The sequence below is a fragment of the Oryzias latipes genome (genome assembly GCF_053564925.1).
Source record: "Oryzias latipes strain Hd-rR chromosome 1 unlocalized genomic scaffold, Olatipes_Hd-rR_3.1 chr1_Y".
Lineage (NCBI taxonomy): Eukaryota > Metazoa > Chordata > Actinopteri > Beloniformes > Adrianichthyidae > Oryzias > Oryzias latipes.
In genome coordinates, this window is record NW_027616335.1 from 4,753,624 (window position 1) to 4,772,816 (window position 19,193).

Sequence of the window (19,193 nt, forward strand, 5' to 3'; positions counted from 1 at the left end):
TTCAACTGGACGATCAGTGACAAAGAAGGGGTGAAACATAGGAACGCTGATGCACTGTCCCGACACCCTGTTTTGGGTGAGGTGAATGTTTCTGCCTGTGTTTCCAGCTGAACAGGAGCTCCTCCTACCTTCTCTGAGTGTCGATGATGCGGAGCTGCAACAGTTACAGAGGGAAGAGGCTGACATTAGTGTGGTGGTGACTTGGTTGGACCAGGGTCGGACGGGTCCACCCCCAGTGCGCAGGAGAGGGTCATCCATTAGACTAAGGAAGCTGTGGACTGAATTTAGTCGCCTATCCATAGTGAATGGGCTGTTGTGTCACACGGTTCTGTCGTCCCCAGGCAGCGAGCAGCGTGTTCAGATAGTGGTTCCCTCAGTGATAGTCCCTGACCTGCTGGAGCGGTTACATGGTGGACCTGCAGCTGCTCACTTTTCGGCTGAGAGAGTTTGGGAAAAGGCGATGCAGAATTATTACTGGCCTTTCATGCTGCGGGACATAAGACAGTGGTGTGAGCAGTGCAGGGCATGCCAAACACGCAGGTCGCCTGCTCCCAAGCCTAAGGCACCCATGGGGGGCTTGCCAGTTAACCGACCCTTGCAGCGTGTGGCGGCAGATATTTTAGAGCTTCCAGTGACCTCTAGGGGCAACAGGTATGTTCTAGTGGTGGAAGATTATTTCACAAAATTTGTGAATCTCTATGCTCTACCTAATCAGACTGCGCAGACGGTGGCTCGCTGTTTGTTTGAGGATTATGTGCTGGTGCATGGAATACCAGAGGTTCTTCACAGCGACCAAGGGCGACAATTTGAGGCCGAGGTGATTAAGTTCTTGTGTCAGTGGATGGGAACAAAGAAGACCCGTACCACAGCTTACCATCCAAAATCTGATGGCATGGTGGAGCGTCATAAAAGGACGGTAATTGATCAGTTGGCAAAAATGTTGCTGTCCCATGGGGGTGAGTGGGATGAGTTTTTGAAAGTGGTGTGTTTTGCTTACAACACCACAAAACACTCCAGTACTCATTTCAGTCCCTATTACCTGTTGCATGGTCGAGAGGCCCGCGTTCCAGCGGATGTGTTGGTCCCGAGCAGCTTGTTGGACTCTCAAAGTGCTGGGTCCCTCCCGGCATATGCCTCTGGATTGGTGGCTCGTCTCAGTGCCGCTTTAAGTGCTGCCAGACTTCATGCAGCAGAGGCCCACGAAAAGCAAAAACTTTATCATGACGAGGATGTCCGTCACCGTCCCTTCGTAGTGGGTGCTCTAGTGTGGCTCAGCAATCCAGTTGAAAGCCGCACAAAGTTAGCTCCCCATTGGAAAGGCCCTTACAGAGTGGAACAAGTGTTGACTTCAGGTGGGGAGGTTGCTCTTACCTACCGTATCATGAACCCGTATGACCCCCTGGGCAAGGCTCTTGTGGTTCATCGTGACAGACTAAAGCCTTACACTTTGCCAATGCCTGCTATATCCAGTGGCACCGCTCACCAAACTTCACCCATTCACAGGGATCCTGGAGGTCCTCTTCAGCCAAGAGAGGAGGGACTCCCTGAAAGAGATGCTTCGAACACTGTACCAGAGGACAATTCAATGGCGGTTCCCGGGTATTCCCGCTGTGGACGGCGGTTGAAGCCCCCATCATGGTTTCATGATTTTGTTCAGTTGTGATGTGTTATGGCAGGTGTGTCTATTTCATTTCGAGAAAAAAAACAACTTTTAGGCTGGTTCAGGAGGTGAGCACTGAAAAGAATGAGGAAAGTATCTCACTGTGTTTTGTGGTAACATGTGACTTCTCTGTTTTGTTTATAAACGGGACGTTTCTTTTGGAGGAAGGGACATGTGTAGCAGCCCATGCAGTGTCTCATGTTCATGCATTTACTACTGCAGTTACGGTAGTGGGACTGTAGGGGGCATGTGTTCTGCTGTGCAAGATTTATAATAAAGAGACCTGTGGAGTGAACAGACGTGTGTGTCTGAGCACCATAATTTCATTCACATCTACCGACACTGAACCCTGTGAGGCCGGCTACATTATTAACATCATGTGTTTGTATTCCTGATGCCGTGGAGTGACGGTACATTTTATAGATACGATGCTAACAGGCTTGTGATCGTTTCCGTGCCTTTCTGCTGCAGACAGTCCATGTTAGCTTAGCATCATTCATGCTTAAATGTGGCGCTAACATTTATTTAATCTTCAGACAGAATCTTCATAAAAAACTCCACAGATAAAACGTGGGATTTCATGGCACATTTCATCTTTTTAGCCAGGAAAAATTGTAACGATAGATACCATAAAAGTATTTATCAGTTGTTGATTTTTGTAGGAGAGCGGTGAAGTTCATGAAATGCATTTAGTGCTGAGAGAAGTTATATTTTTTTAAATATTTTGCTCTGAGAATTGTTAAATAATTGAGATTTATCAAGTTACATTTTTTTAAATTTCACTGACTTAAGCATTTTGGATTTTTTTCTTAAGTTTTTTTCTTCTGTTTTTAGAGCTTTTAGTTAATGGTTGTTAGCCAGGACACCTCAATAATTTATAGAAAATTTAGGAAGTTTTCACTGGGGAATGTGCTGACAATAAATGTCAATTTCTATTTGTACGTTTCTGTATAGTTTTTAATCTTAAAGTTTTTTGTTCTCTTGTTTTGGTTTTTCAGGTGCAGTTATTTGGGCCTTTCCTGAAGGACTATAGTTGGTAAATATGATCACATGGCAGTTTTGCAGTTTAACATTAGAAACATAAGAGGATTTAAATTGTATTGTGAAGTTCACAGACATGAACCTAATAGTTTAAAGTGCCATGGACCAAACTGCAGGCAAATATTCAATAATGCTGCTTTTAAGGCCCACTTTCATTTGGTTCACAGTTTGGCCAGACTTAAAGTTAGTGCTTGTTGTGTTGCCCAGTGGCGGTTTTTGATATGGGCGATATGGGCGGTCGCCCAGGGCGGCACTTCATAGGGGGCGGCATTTGCCGTGCCCGATGCGAAATGTGGTACACACTATATTCAAAGAGGTAGCTTAAAGCTTTTAAGTTGAAATTGCTTCAGTAGCCGACACTTAATGCTTTTATTTTGAAACATCAGACTCTTAATAATGTCTTCCTCCTATTTCCTCTTCACACTCATGGTGCAAAAAAAAAAAAAAAAAAAAAAAAAAGAATAATTCAGAGTGAAACAACGTAAAACAGGCACATGAAAAGGATTTAGGCAAAAAAAACATCCGTGCTCAACCCAATTTCGACAAAAGCAGGCAATGGGGGTTATTTCCCACAATTCTTTGCCCAGACACAGCAGACCCGATGCGCACGTGACCACCGCCCTCTGCTGCAAGACGCTTGCGGCCACACCTCTTTGCGGTAGTCTTTGGAACATTAGTAAAAAAACTCGAGAGGGGAGTGCAATTCTCCGGTGGCTGGGTGAATCACACTAACAGGGGATTGGGAGTCTTTTTCTATCTGACAATCAACTCTGAGCCGCAGCTGCACCTCCCGTCATAGAGACGGAGCCGCGTGTGTGAGAGGGAAGGGGGGGGGGGGGGGGATGAGCGCAGACCATTCTTTTAGAATTGAGTTTTTTTGGAGGATTTCTACTGTTGGTGTTGCACAAATTTAGGGAAATGCCAAATATTTTTGGAGTAATCCCACTGATGAGTTCTAAGATTTAGTCTTTAATGTTTTATAAGACCTAAACATATTAATCACAATAAGTTTTATTTTTTAGATCTAATCCCTCTGATATGTTTCACAAAGACACACACAGGACGTCACACATTAAGAAATTATTGCTAAAAATGAAGCAGGAGTCCAGCTCTAAAAAAAATGCTCTAAAGAATGATGAAAGAGCAAAAAAAATGGAATTATTTGATATGTAATTTCTTATTAATATTATAATATTTCCAGGCTTTCTTTGTTTTTTGTCCTGCAGCATGTTCATATTTGTATAATTTTGACAGAATATATTTCTCTGGAGAGCAAAATATTACAAGTTATTTAAGGTTTAACTTGAGTTATACTGGATTAATGTTCCTGTTTTTATTCATATTTATGTTCAAAAAGTTCAGTTTAAAAGGTTTAAAAGTTTAGCTTTAGTGTGTTCAGTTAATGTTTATCTTCTTCGGCCCAAAACCTTAAGCGTGTTTTTAACTTAGGCCCCTGTGTGACTGAGTTTGACCCCCCCTGTAATATGAGTCTAGAAAATTCATGCATTTTTTGAGTAAAATGGCTAAATAGAAGATAGGGAACACAACAGGATGTTGTCAAATTTTGTATGTGTGCGGGGGGGGGGGGGGGGGGGGGGGGGCGCTGGTGGGGTTACTCGCCCAGGGAGTAAGTTAGTGTAGAACCGCCACTGGTGTTGCCACAGATTTAAATGTGTTTTTGACCTGTGTGAGTGTTAACTTCATGCTGTCAAAGATCTTATTTGTCATTTTACGACCACGTAAAGGAGGGATGCTCTGTATTAGGGCTGCACGATATGAGGAAACCTTGCGATATGTGATATTAATGATCAGTATTGCGATAATGATAAAACTTGTGGTAAATGAACAAATTGCAAAACAACCAAAAACATCATTCCCTTTTCATTGCAGCAGTTTAAAAATTATACTCTAAATCAGTGTTTTTCATCCAGTGTGTAGAGTGCCGTGGCCGTGGGAGATGATCAGGAGTGCCATGGGAAATTGCCCTCCCCTAACTGATCTAAAAACATTTACCATCTCCAGCATATCAGCTCTTTGTTCCTCCAAACAGGCCCTGATAAAACACTGGGTAGTTAGGAATATGAAAGATCATAAAAGACTTTTTTCTTTGTTTTTATTTGATTCTATCAAAGACCTTTTGAGAAGAATGACGGTGCCGCGATTTAGTCGTAGCTTCAGTTGTTTTTGGAAAAGTCCCGCCCCTTTAACTGTCTCCACCAATCATCCTCGGAGACTTAATCATATGTCATCAGTCTGACCAATCAGAAGTGGTTCAAGTCTTCACTTCCTTGTTCCGATTTTATAAAAGTCTCTCAGTTCTAAAAAAAATACCAGCTAAAGCTCGTCTTTAGTGGTGTATCTTTCCACAGAATCCGGCATCACACCGTGGAAAAAGTGAACAAAACCATGAAGCTCAGAGACGCAAGTCTGTTTGTGTTAGTTGGCTGTTTTTACTACATCTCCCATGATACATTGGGTTAAAGTCACAGCGTCTCAGCGCACAACGAGTCTTCCTTTGACGTCTTGAAACAACAAAGAACACACCTTAAGTGTGAATCTACAATTTCCATAGTCATGAAAATAAAGAAAACTCTTTGAATGAGAAGGTGTGTCCAAACTGTTGGTCTGTATTGTATGTATATATGTATATATATAGGTATATATAGATATTTTCTTTTCTAAACAATTTTATACACACTATTTGTTGTAGCATTACTTGAACAGTTTTTCCTCGTGAATTCAAATGTTGTTTTCTTTTGTTTTATTTACTTCCAGGCTCTTTGTAAAAGGCTAGAGTCAGTCAAAGCCACGCCAGGGGCCTGTTTCAGAAAGGAGATTAAGTGTAAACTCTGAGTGCGTTAACCCTGATATCAGGGAAACCCTGGGTTTTCCGTTTCAGAATGGGAGGTTTGTTAAACCAGAGTGTGTTTCTCTTTTGGCTTTTTCCCATCAGGGGTGGCCACAGCGAACGAGTCGCATGGTAAACTTTAGGGTTGGGCGATGTCCCTTAAATTGGCCGTTGACGATGTTTGCTGTCAACCATCGGGATGGACGATGACATCGTGGGGGGGGGGGGTGTATTTTTATATTTTTCGTTCTTATATAACTGCTATTTGTTTTTTTGCTTTTTTCATTTTATTTCCCAACTGATGACTAATCCGCGATGATCCAGTATAAAACTGAGGGAAGTGACTTTAACAAAAAAAGTAACAAACAAAATAGAAAAGAAGTAGTCCGCTCCCGCACTTCCGGGGGAGTGCAGATTTACAGCTTTGTGTTTGATGGGAAGGGGGGCACTGACCACACGGATTAAAATTCAAATGATGAGCGAACAGGTGTTTCATAATAACCATAACATTATTAAAAGCACGTTTAAAAGATCATCTCGTATTTTACCGAGCTGACATGTCAATGTATATAGCCGCTCGGCGCTGTTTAACATTGTTTTGTATTGAATTGTTACATTCAATAAAGTTTGAAAAAAAAGCCGCTCGGCGGAATTTATGTCCTTCCGGTTTTCAAACCCTACTGCGCATGTGCGAATGATTTATTCCGACGGAAAGTGTGACCTTAGTGAACGTTTTTATATTCTGAAAACATTTTTCTGGGCCCATGTACACGGTTGGATTCTAATCCGACCATTGATCCCATCAAGATATTTTGTACATGTAACCGTGGCTTATGGTGTCGACGCGCAACGTGGCGGGGGCGTGGCATCACGATGGTGGTCTCTCCATCGGGATGTCAGTCACCCTTCACGATGGACGATGATATCGTCCATCGGCACAACCCTAGTAAACTTGGCAATGTTTTACGCCGGGTGCCCTTCCTGACGCAACCCTATCAAAGCAACCGGGCTTGGGACCAGCACAGAAGTAGAGAAGGGAACAGGGAGCAGCCCGGATTTGAACCCTGGTTTCACGGACCGAAGGCACCGCAAACCAGCACAAGCTAAACCGGCTCCCTTTTGTTAAACCAGAGTAAACAGAGTAAATCAAACCCGTTTCTGAAAGAGAGGTAACTTATACTCGGAGTCAGTGTCCATGGTTACTTATGCTGTGAACCTAACCTGGTCGGGAGCAGGTTTTATTCTCTAAACTCAAGGTTTCTGCCGGTCCCCTCCCCTTTTTAAAGACGAAGCGGTATTTTTCGCTTTAACCTTTATTGCCCACATTTCCGTCACACAGAGACGGTCTAAGTGACAAGAATGGCTTGTCGTTTTTTGGAGGACCCAATAGACGAGGAGGCTGCATTAATTCGTAGAGAATTACATTTACCTCGTACGAGGATTTCAGAGCTAGACTCGATTTATTGTCATTTCCCCATACGTTTTTGTTTGAGCGTTACCGTTTTTCGTTGCAGTCAATTACATATATACAATGAAAACAACATTAGATATGTATTGCTATGTAGATGTTTCATGTCAAATATTGTCAACAAAGCCTACATCAATGACATGCTCAAATTTGACCTGATTGAATTATGTTTTATACTTCATTTTTAGCTGCTGCCATGTTCTTTTAATTCCTGCAGGATTGCATCTACATGAAAATGACATCAGGGACATTAAATTAGATTAATGTAACAATTACTTTTTGGAAACACAATTTGCTAGTACTGCTTACTTTCTTAATCCCATATAAACCTATACCACTTGATCAAAGGGTAGACAAAAGTTCACTTTAAAAAAAAAACACAATTGAATGTATTAATATTAAACTGAGGGGAAGGTTAACAAAAAAGTCCTCTAAGCATTACCAACGTTAAATGCATTTTCCCCCGATTGGTTCTCTACACTATGCAGCATTTCATGCAATTACACCAGGAATAACACTTCAAAAGTACACCAAAATATCGCCATTTTTTTATTTCCCACATTACGCTATTTAAAAAGTTATTACAGCCAATATTTTATAACAATGATTTAAATGCAAACTTACGCATTGACTTGAGCAGCTATGTTTTCCCACGCTAACTGTCTCTGTTTTGCAGATGGAGCGGTGTTGCTTTTCTTCTGGAATATGTGCTCATATTCACTGTTACTCTGCAGCAGCACGTCAAGTTCAGCTGGAGAAAAATACGCAGACCTCTTTTTTTCACGGTTGCCACGGTGACTCGTAATATCTGCGCTCCATTGATAATGGCTTCTTATAGTCGCGGTGCGCATGCTTACCTCCGAATCAGTCCACTCAGAATTGATTGACCTAACTCCGATCAGCTTCTCTGAAACAGAAACTCAGAGTTGTTAATCTCTCGATTGACCAACTCAGAGTTCAAGTTTAACCTCAGAGTTGGTTGAACCTCCTTTCTGAAACCGGCCCCTGACCTTCAGCGTACGAAGCTGCTCGCAGACTCATGGGATACATTTATGCTTTCAACAGACTGTGAAACTTTTTGGTGTCTTCTTTATTCCTTGTACTAATGCAGAAACTCTGCGAATGTCTTATTATATTAGCTGGTTTGAAGAAAGCAACATTTTAAAGCAACAGTCTGTCATCAGTGACCATGTCCAACTGGCCCGTCAGGCATCGCTCTCTCAGGGACTAACAGCAGCTATTCAGCATGAAAACCTGGTGAGTTAAAACATAACATTTTTCTCTAAACAAAAACCATTTGAAGAATGATGCACTCCTTATAAAATACTCAGAATAAAAATGACAATTTTAACACTTTGTTTTTTTCTGCTGAGTGCAATATTAAACAGGAATGATCATTAAAAACACTGTTCATGCTTTTTCTGAATATCCACACTGGAATACATTTGTATTCAAAATGATTAATATAAATGATTAAATATTATCTGGAATATTCTACATTATAACACCTTTCCTGTCATAACAGAATCTTAGAGACCCAGGTGCTGGAACCCGGAAGAAAACACAGGAGCAAGCTGGTGTGGTGAGTAATAAGATTGAATTGCCAGCAAGGTTAGGGAGTGAGCAGTTTCCGTGTGGTCCACAATACTAGAGACTGGATTCTGTGGCGTCACTGGTGGATCCCTTTGTAGGGCGGTGTTGGTGGAGATCTGTGGAGTTGGATGATCGGCAGAGGCTCATGGTGAGACCGGAGAAGCAGACTGAGTGAGGTTTCCAGACACCGGCTGATTCAGGCAACCACTCGTGGTTTGGGATTTCCTGGAGACAGGTAAGGAGATACATTAGGTGCAGGCTTGGAACAAGGTAGCTTGACAAAAACTAGACGTAAGAACAAAATGAGCACCATCAGGGGCAAACGGACTGGCGATGAATGTCCAGGAGCTCCTTAAGTAGGTAGGCGGGGATGATGAGTTGAGTGGTGGCAGCTGGGCTGAATCAGGGAACCAAGCGGAGAGGAGAGGGGGAGGAGTCTGACAGAGGCACCATGACATTTCCCTGCCGTTGCAACATCTATTAGAAAAATCCAGAGAATGCCCTCTGAGCTCATAAATAAGACTAATTGTTTTTCATTTACCTTTTTTGGGGGGGGGGGGTAAATGTTCAAAAGTAAAAATTATGATAAGTTTGATGTTTTTGAAATATATTAAGTACTATTTCAGTTGCTTAGCTAAGAAATAATGAGCTGCTTTAAAAATCATACAATGTGATTTCCTGGATTCTTTTCTTTTTCAACATTAGCTGATTTGTAGATTTTTGATCAAAGACGAGGGTAATGGTTTGGTGCAGGTCTGAGAGCACCTCCTAAAATGTATGGCTTTTCATCTCTGCCATAAAGTGAAAGGACGTAAAGACAACTGAGCGGGTTTATTCAGGAACTGAGTGAGGAACCTTCCAACCGCTCAGGCGCAATTCTAACCCAGCGGGGATCCTGCTCAGTTAGAAAAGCCTCTAAACAAACAGGGGGGCGCGAACAAGTTTGACACAAAGAGCCAAGATTTTTAACTGTGATAGTCAAAGAGCCACACCACGCAATGACCTGCCAGACACACACCCACAAACACGCAATTAAAGCCATATTTTTTCCCATAACACACTCCTCTCCTTACAATACAACAGCACTAGATGTGTTAACACATACCGGTAAAACATGCACGCTAGTTTGTGTTTTAAAACGGTAGCGAGCGCAAAACTGAGTCGGTTGTGATTTATCTTTTGTTGAATATGCCTCTCCCCCTTAGTCCTCATCTTCTGGATCTGAAATGAACAGCTGGGCTGAATTTCTATCAAACACGCAAATCAAAAAGTTTAAGTCCCAAAGTGTGGCGTAACTCCCCCGGTGCTGCCCCCCAGTAAGAGGGGGAGGATGGACAGCTTTTCACTGTCATCTGCTGGAAGTTGCTGCACTCAGCCTCGAGTCGATCTTCCAACACAGGCAAACTCAGCTGCTGCTGCGTCTTCTTGTCTTGTCGGAGTTGGTTTGCCAGCGTCCTCACTTGTGAACCATAGATTCATTATTTTGAATTTTCTGGCAGCTGAGGTTCAGTAAAGTTAGAAAGATCTTCACAGATTTGGATTTCCGGCCTCATTAACTCTTCTGATCAACGTTCATATGTGTCAGCAAGTATCTCAATCATTTTGTATTAACACAGAATGAACCACAAATGCATTTCTAAAGAGAAAAGATCATTTTTTTGCCTTTTAATAAGAATTGTTCTCTTCAAGCTTGAATGCAGACATGCAGCGAGCCGGCTGCCAAGGATGCACACTGGTTTTTCGCAGAGACTTCTGGGAAATTTCGAGGGCACTTGATTTTGTCATTGTAGATTTGGACAACCCTACAAAATTACAAATGCACAATATAATGCACTATGTAGTGGGTAGTGAAGGAATTTGGTGACTAAATTGACTGTTTCGTTGGAGCTTGAAGTAAACCATTTGCTATGGGTGATGTCTCACTCCCTCTGTCCAGTTCTCACATACAGTCAATGGGTGGTACTGGCAATGCTTTACTAATACCACAAAGCTGTCTGAATATAATTTTTGTTTTTTCCCCCCCCGTTTTCTGTTATAAAATATAACTCCGCCCCCCAAAGTTTCTCCAAATCTCCCCAAAAACAGACGTGATGTCTTTTTTTTTCTTTACATCCTCTTGTTTGAATATCATCCATTTAGGTAAAGGGGATAAAGGGGATATTTTAAGATAACAAGCATCATAATCTCATGATTAAATCTAGAAACAGGAAATGGAACTTCTGTCTTTGAAAAGGTTCCACTGCTTTTCATCCCTGTTGATGCAACAAAGAAATAACTGACTGCTGATCCATACTCAGTGCTGGAGATCCCATGACCAAACATTCTTCTACCATAGCAGCTTCCACTGGGACGGTAGTCCACAGACTTAGCTGCTCAAGTTTTCAAACTTATCGTGGGAGCTAGCATAACCTGCTTTCTGGAATACCCCCCTGAGTTTCACAGATCAACCAGGACTACTTTGCCTCAGTCAACGCCCCTTCAAGCCCTCCACGGTAATGAAAGTTTAGTTTTCTCCCCCAAAAAGCAATGCACGTTAGAGTTAGCTGGATGTTTGGTCTCTGTTGTTTGTGTTTGCAGACCAGCCATCGTGGTGCTGCTCATGTCCATGGTGAATGAGAGGCAGCCGTTTGTGCTTCGTTGTGCAGTTCTTTACTGTTTCCAGTGTTTCCTCTACAAAAACCAGAAGGGTCAGGGGGAGATCGTGGCTACACTACTTCCCTCAACCATCGATGGTTCGTTTCAATCTGTTTCTCAAAGCCTTTAAATGCAATTATTTTTTTAACCGGCTCTATTCTTTTCCTCTTTAGCCAATTCTATCTCTGCTGGTCAGCTCCTGTGTGGAGGTCTGTTCTCAGCAGACTCCCTGTCTAACTGGTGTGCTGCCGTGGCCCTGGCCCATGCTCTCCAGGACAACCTCACTCAGAAGGAACAGTTGCTTCGAGTTCAGCTCACCACCAGCCTGGGCAAACCTCCCGTGTCCCTGCTGCAGCAGTGCACCAACATCCTGTCCCAGGTAAGGCACCGTAGTACAGACGGGACAAGCTATATGTGTTCTGTTAGCATGAAACGAGTTAGCCCATCAACATAGATCAGTGCTAAATTGTAAACCCCAGTGAAGAGAACCGGTTTGCATTGTTGTGGTTTTGCAGGGTGATAAGATCGTCCGGTGGGTGTCCAGCAGTGTTATACCTGAGTCAGACTCATAGTCTTTGTCATCATACTAATCAGTTTTGTCGACCTGTTGTTGTCAGACCACTGACTGGACATGAGAACTGGATGGAGTGCATGTGACATCACCAATAGAAAACGGTCAACTTTCAGCTCCAATCATTAAGTGAATTCAGTCGCTGTTTTATTTCGATACGTTGGAGCCAAACGCCGTCAGTAAGCAGTCAAAGTCAGGAGAATCTGTCAATCACTTTCAACGTGAGACCACACACTTTTATTGAAGTCTGATTGGTAGGTTTATGACTTAAAAAAATTGTAATAAAGAAAAATGCAAAAATAGGATTAGCTAGAACATTTAAAAAAAGATATCACAGGGCTCCAGACCGCAACAAAAATTTGAAAGCGTGCGACTGAATTTTACATCCAGTATTCCAGTAAATTTGCCTCCCCGACCCTCCGTATTTTTTATACATTAAACGTGATAGGGGCACACCAATGATCAATGCAATGAGCAATGAAATAATCCAGTGTTTTTCAACCAGTGTGGGAGATGGTCAAGTGTGCCGTGGAAAATTGCCCTCATTAATCATTAACTGATCTAAAAACATTAACCATCTCCAGGAAATCAGCTCTTTGTTCATCCAAACAGGTCCTGATAAAACACTGAGTAGTTAGGAATATGAAAGATCATAAAATACTTATTTCTTTGTGTTTAACTGATTCTATTAAAGACATTTTGATAAGAATGACGGCACCGCGATTTACCTGCAGCTATAACTGTTTTCTGAAAAGTCCCGCAGCTTTTACTGTCTCCACGACTCCACCAATCATTCTTGAAGGCTTAATCACATGTCATCAGTCTGACCAATCAGAAGTGTTTAAAGTCTAAACTTCCTTTTTCCAATTTAGCTCATAACTCACTCATTTCCAACAAAAACACCAGCTAAAGCTCGTCTTTAGCGGTGTAGCTTTCCACAGAATCCGGTATCAGACCGTGGAACAAGTGAACAAAACCATGAAACTCAGAGACGCAAGTGTTTCTGCCGTTTTCTCGCCGTATTCACACTACATCTCCCATGATGCATTGGCTTAAAGGGACAGCGCCTTAGCGTACAATGAGTCGTCCTTGTTACACGGATTGAAACCACAACGAACATACAGTTTGTATGTAACTTAACTTTTATTACATTTTTTAGAAAAAACATCTGCAACTTCCTGATTTTTCTGCCACAATTATCACAAAAATGCACGTCAGATTGCCGGGGGAGGGGGGGCTGTAGATCAAAACAGACTATGAGTTTCTGCTTTTTTTTTGGGGGGGGGGGGGGGGGGTGCTGGTGTGCCGCGGGATTTTTGTCAAGGTTAAAGTGTGCCGTGGCTCAAAAAAGGTTGAAAAACACTGAATCAATTGTAATCAATGAGACGTGAGCGCACACGCACGCAAACACACACAAACTCATGAGACACGAGCACACACTCACGTTTCATTGAGTGATGCCTGTCTGTGAGGCCGCCAATGCGTGTGAAAGAATAGGGAATGGCCACTGTAATTGGCTAAAATGCGTGGAGGGGGAGGGGCCTAGAGATAATCAAGCGTGCGTAAACATCTGTGGGAAGGAAACAGAGACAAATATCATCACAACCTGATATGTGCGTGCGTCTGAGCTATGAGCAAGCGAACTATTGATTTGTTCTTCCGACCTGCGGCTAGTGTACCAGTGCCAGAGTCTGCAGCAGGGGTCTCAAACCCGCGGCCCGCGGACTATTTGCAGCCTTCAAGATGATATTTTGCGGCCCCCGCCTTAGTATGAAAGTTTAAAGTTAATGCGGCCCGCCAGTCTGTAAGAATGACACTTTTTCATTGTCGTGTGTGGAGCTGACAGAGCAACCAATCACAGTGGGGTAAATGACTCTTGGGGGCGTGACAATGACTTGGCTTGAAAGCAGGAGAACATAGGCAGGAAACCTGACAGCCCCCTCCCCGGACCACATTAAGGAGTTCCTTACTTTCCTTTTTAGAACGTATTTATTTGCTTGTAATTTTCTAAATCCATGGCCCGAGCTGAACTTTTCTCTGGGCCGCTGGGATCAGAGGAGTGTTGAGGTTATGGTTAAGGTTAGGCGCGCAGCGGCGTATCAACCCCGACCAATTGGTTCTCATGCACGGCTGTTACGGCAGCACAACCGTAGAGGATGGGCCAGCTGAGGAGAATAAATGTGCCACACCTACATGCGTGACAGCTAACGGGGCTTTAACATTAAACACGTGCGAGCAACAACACGATTTAGTCCTAGACGCACAAAAATATGTGTATAGGAAAATGCAACGATAGACGTGTTTAAGATGAGCCAGCGCCTCACCTGGATCGTTAACGAGACCAGGCCGGGGTGGGGGGGTGAAGGCGGACTGAAGGAGAACAGGAAGTTGGAGTTGTCCTTAACATTCAATTTAGTTTGAATATGCCTCTCCCCCTTAGTATGATCTGTGTAATTATATACTTTATATTTATTTGAATGTTTTGTAATGTATGTAGGCTTTTTAAATCAATTGGTATTTTAAATTATTTTAATTGATCACTCAACTACAAAAACTCATCAGGACACATGTCCCATAATGCATTGTTTTGTAGTCATCAGGGCAGCTGTCAGTCAGTGCAGTACTAAATTTCCAGCTGTGTTCCCTTAGGTTGGGGCCTTGCTCCCGCCCCTTTCTCGTGATATTTTTGTGATGATTGACAGGTGATGTTGGAGCAAAAACAAAAGTATACGTCTCACACCAGGTGATCTGTGCAGCGTTGTTTTCACCTGGGTGATCTCAAACACGCTTATTGTGCACCTTGGCTGCACCTATTTGGTGTCACCAACATAAATTTCAATCAGTTTTTGAGCCTCTCTCTGATCTCGGGTATCTGTATCGATTGTTCTGATCTCCAATGAGCAGAACCCAATCTTTTACAAACCACAGTTTGAATTCAACTATGAAAATATAGGAGTGGCTGACCGGCTGCTCTACAATAACTTATGACCGGGGTTTAAATGTGCAAAAAGTCATAAGAAAGAAAATCCAAAAATGGTTACTCAATTTTGTTTCTTCTTTACTTATTTGTGTGTTAAAGAGTAAACTTAAAAAAAAACATTCAACACAGACTCAAAAGAGGGAGCACATATTCTCTGACTTCTCCACCTTAACCCTTGTGCTTCCTAGGCACTTTAACATTGGGAGTTGGGTCATCTAGACCCACTAGACAGTGCTCTGAACCCTTTTTCTTCAATGATTTGTGATCTTCACTGGTGTCCATGGATTACATGAAATCTTTCCACCTTTATCCACCTTTGTCATGGTAGGGAGAACACGTCAATGTAAGGGTGGGGTCATCTAAGACAGCACAAGGGTTAAATGTCAATAAGTCCAGGTACAGTCCAGATTTACAGACAATCATCTTCATCCACACTGAGGGTCTCAGCTGTTTGGGAGGAAGTGCTGCTAAGTGTCCAGCAGTAAGAAGTAGACAAGAGAACCGTGTTCAGAAGAACCATTGATGGATTTACAGAACTGTAGAATTTGAGTCTTCTTTTGTGTTTATAGTTATAACTCAACAGTGTTAACCAAACCTTGTTAATAAGGATGTTTAAATGAGAAATCAGCAGATGTAGAAGACTGAATAAAACAAGACTTGATGCCAAGGAAGCAAACTTGGTTCAGTCAGGGTAAAAAGGTCTAGGACGGAAAGTTACAAGGGCTGGCCTTCTGGTCCTCCTAGTGCAGGGGTCGGGAACCTTTTTGGCCGAGAGAGCCATAAACGCCACATATTTTTAAATGTAATTTCGAAAGAGCCATACAATAATGTTGTGTCCCTTTCCCACACTGAGGCACGGAGACTCAACCTCTTTTAAGGTTCTTTATTCTGGATACTGCAGGCTGTAACCAACGCCGTACAATTAATTCAGCAACTCCTCAGTCTCTCCCGCTGAGAGCGCTTCACCCAACTTCTTATTCGCTCACTGCCGCACCAGCCCTCCTATTACCCTTATTTGGCCCATGGCTGAACCCCATTGGTCCAAACTACATAACAGGCTGAGGGACAGAACTGAGAGCCAATCAGCATCTCTGCTTGATGCGTTCAATGAACTCCAAAATTTTGAATTTATTTTGAATTTATTTCTTTTATTTTGTATTTCCTAGCATTATTACGACTTCTGGTGCTGCGTGGTTTTGCTGATGGTCTAGTCTGGTTGATACGTGGTGAGTTTCAGCTTCATGCGGGAGTTGAGACTTTAAACGTGATCTTAGGTTGGTATGAATGTTCTGTAGATGTGAGAAAGACTGCTCACATGCAGACGCGGAGCCAAACATATACTCATACGCTGCAGTATGTGACGGGCAGCGTGTTTTAAGTTTTGACAATCCCTGCGCGATTCACCTTGCTGCCCGTGCCCACAACCCCCCTCTTTCTTCCTCACACATCCCGCTGCAACCGCGCGCTCTTTCTCAGAGACGGGAGCGCGCAGTCGCCAGGACAGCAGTTCGCAGGTTTTATAAACTCTGTGAAATAATAGATCATACTAAACTGATATGCGGTGCAGATTTTTTCTCTCCAAGCACCGCTACTACTGGCATCGCATCTCACCCGAGATTGACTGGTCTTATGAAAAAAAAGTATAATTAAAGATTTGTCTGCGAGCCACATGTGACCATCAAAAGAGCCATATAGGGCTCGCGAGCCATATGTTCCCGACCCCGTCCTAGTGGAACACAGGAGGATCTGCTCTAAGGGGGAGTGAGTAAAGGCTCAAGTTGTTTAGACCTACGTGTTCTAGTGGAATGTTATTGGACAGTGCCCCTAATGTTTACATACATTTAAGTATTGTTTGTAACTGTGAAATGATTTAAAGGTCACTACGGTAATCACTTTCTTACTAAGCACTTTTTTTATTCTGAATGTATGGTATTTTGTTTACTTTTTGTACTGTCATGACAGCGATGGTGCTGTCAGGTTACCGTGTTGTTGCATCTTCAAAAGTGCAGAATAAAATGTGACTCTGAATTTGAAAGAGCACATTGTAATTTCTGCATCTATTATTAAAGTATTTATTAGTAATCCAGTGGAAATTAGTAGATTTGGCTGGCATGTTGATTTACGGCATGCGCCCCTAAATTTTCTGGTTGTGCCCCTAAAATGTTCAGTTGGGGGCCACAGTGGTCCTAGTGAAAAAAGTTAGTCTGGAGCCCATCATTACTTCACCATTGACACTGTCACCTTATCTGAGCTTTGCAAACATGCACAGATGTTCTGATGAGTGTTATGTTTTTCAGCCGCTTCCCCCCCACTCCTTTATGGAAAAGGATTCAGACAGCAGTCCAGAGGCAGAGGAGGATGCAGGTGACAAAGAAGTCAAAGTAAGGTTTAGAAATTCATCTCACTTTTTTCCCCTCAGAGCTTATTTAACCCTTGTACTTCCTAGGCACTTTACCATTGGGAGTTGGGTCATCTAGACCCACTAGACAGTGCGCTGAACCTTTTTTCTTCAATGATTTGTGATCTTCACAGGTTTCCATGGATTACATGAAATCTTTCCACCTTTAAAAGTTGCTAACTGTTCTCCCTTTGATGACTTCATTAATCCCACCATCCCATGCTGTGTCTCTGCATGCAGGTTCCAGGAAGTGAGGCCGAGCATGAGAAGGAAGAGGAGGAGGAGGATGACGAAGAGGGGAGGTGTCTGATATCTGAGTCTCAGAGTCAGGATGTACGTGCTTTGCATGCTGGGATAGCATAAAGTGGTGCAAACCTTTCATCAAAGCACGTGACACTTGCTAATGCTTCAGTCTTTTTTAATAATAAGTCAGTTATTGCTGGCAGCCAAAAAGAACTGTCTGTTTCTAGCCTTGGTGTCTTTTCTTTATCAAAGCTTGTATTCTATACATGGGTTGTTTAGGCTTTTGGTATTTTTTAAAAATAGTTATTTTTATTGTCTTACTAAGGAGCCCGTGACCTGACATGGGTAAAATAATAAATATCTTGTTCCCACCAAGGTTATTATAGTTAACGAAAACGAACGAAAAAACTAAAACTAGAACTGAAAAAACATTTTCGTTAACTGAAATAAAAATAAAAACGAGAGTTTTTAAAAAAACGAAAACTAACTAAAACTGTTTGTTGTGTGTATAAAACTAACTGAAACTAACTAATATTAACCCCAAAAAATACTTCGTTTTCGTCTTTGTTAATACATAAGTCTTTTGGATTGAAATAAAGTCTATTTACTTCACCCTGCTAGTTTTACTGTGTATCTGAACTAGAGGGCTGCATTGGGATTGGGTCCCGCCGGGTCCCGCGGGACCCAACCCAAATCTTGCGGGATTGGGCGGTTTGAATTGTGCTGCGGGCGGGAGCGGGCGGCAAAATAAAACCCCGCGGGATCAGTGTTGCCATGAATATCTCATGAATATATATTAGCGGACTACGTTAGGCTGAGCGGCTGTTGGATTCTTATGTACTGAAGCTCCGTGAAGGCACCAGGTAGAGACGCACAATGGCCTCTGTCATCTAACCTGTTGTTGGGGGTGCGCCCCGCCCCGCCTCTTACTAAGAGCGCGCTTCAGGCCGTCTGTCTGCGCGCGCACACACGCACACTTTTAACCGAACGGGATTTGTGAAAATATATTTAATAATTAAGTTGCAAATTACACAAAAGAGGAATGCATGAAAAGATGAGGCTGGAGGAGGGACATGAATCTCTTTAGTAATAATATCAATACAAATACGTGTTTTTTTCCTGCGGGACGGGAGACGATACAAAATCAATGCATCTCTATTACTGTGCGGGACTAAATTCTATGAGTTTTGCGGGTGCGGGCGGGAGTGGACATACATATTGCGGGTGTGGGCGGGAGTGTAACGCATACGTTGCGGGAGCGGGCGGGATTGGTCAGAAATTCAGCGGGCGGGAGCGGGATGAAGAAAATAGTCCCGCGCAGGGCTCTACCCTACGGCATCACGTTGTCTGTGACGTCACATGATGTCTGTCAGACACTGCCGGCTAGCGTGGTCATAGACATTTACATGAGCGTGATGGCTGCATTAAAAGTTGGGAGAAAGCGGGAGAGTCCTATTTGGGACTTTTTTGAATATAACAGCGTCGAAAACAAAAGTAAGTGCCTTGTAGTTGAAGCAGGAGACAAAGTTTGTGAAACGCTCCTCAAAGGGAAAAACCCTACGAATCTAAAAGTACATTTAAAAAGTGCACACAACAACGCGCCTGTCGCCCGCCCTCCCCCGAAAAAGAAGCGAGAGCAGATAACGTAATGCTGTTATCGGCTGTTGTATTTTAATTTAAGGATGGTTGTCCTTGTGTCCTCTGAATAATAAGTGTTTCAAAATGTGTCTTTGATTGCGTTTTTATCATACAATACT

At 42.7% G+C, this 19,193-nt stretch overlaps 1 protein-coding gene across 1 annotated transcript; it reads left to right on the forward strand.

Moving 5' to 3' along the window:
* Nucleotides 1-9,334: 9,334 nt before the first annotated feature.
* LOC144990349 (general vesicular transport factor p115-like) lies at nucleotides 9,335-17,808 on the forward strand. Its single transcript, XM_078943567.1, has 5 exons — nucleotides 9,335-11,102; nucleotides 11,188-11,342; nucleotides 11,418-11,623; nucleotides 17,093-17,176; nucleotides 17,434-17,808. The coding sequence occupies exons 2-5, from the start codon at nucleotides 11,210-11,212 to the stop codon at nucleotides 17,554-17,556; spliced, it is 546 nt and encodes a 181-aa protein (XP_078799693.1). The 5' UTR covers nucleotides 9,335-11,102; nucleotides 11,188-11,209; the 3' UTR covers nucleotides 17,557-17,808.
* Nucleotides 17,809-19,193: the final 1,385 nt, after the last annotated feature.

What these genes read in the sequence shown, in the direction of transcription:
- LOC144990349 (XM_078943567.1), top strand. Translation starts at nt 11,210, where the DNA reads ATGTCCATGGTGAATGAGAGGCAGCCGTTTGTGCTTCGTTGTGCAGTT. An exon ending in ACTTCCCTCAACCATCGATG is followed by an intron (nt 11,343 to 11,417) that starts GTTCGTTTCAAT and finishes TTTCCTCTTTAG; the next exon opens with CCAATTCTATCTCTGCTGGT. An exon ending in CAGGTGACAAAGAAGTCAAA is followed by an intron (nt 17,177 to 17,433) that starts GTAAGGTTTAGA and finishes CTCTGCATGCAG; the next exon opens with GTTCCAGGAAGTGAGGCCGA.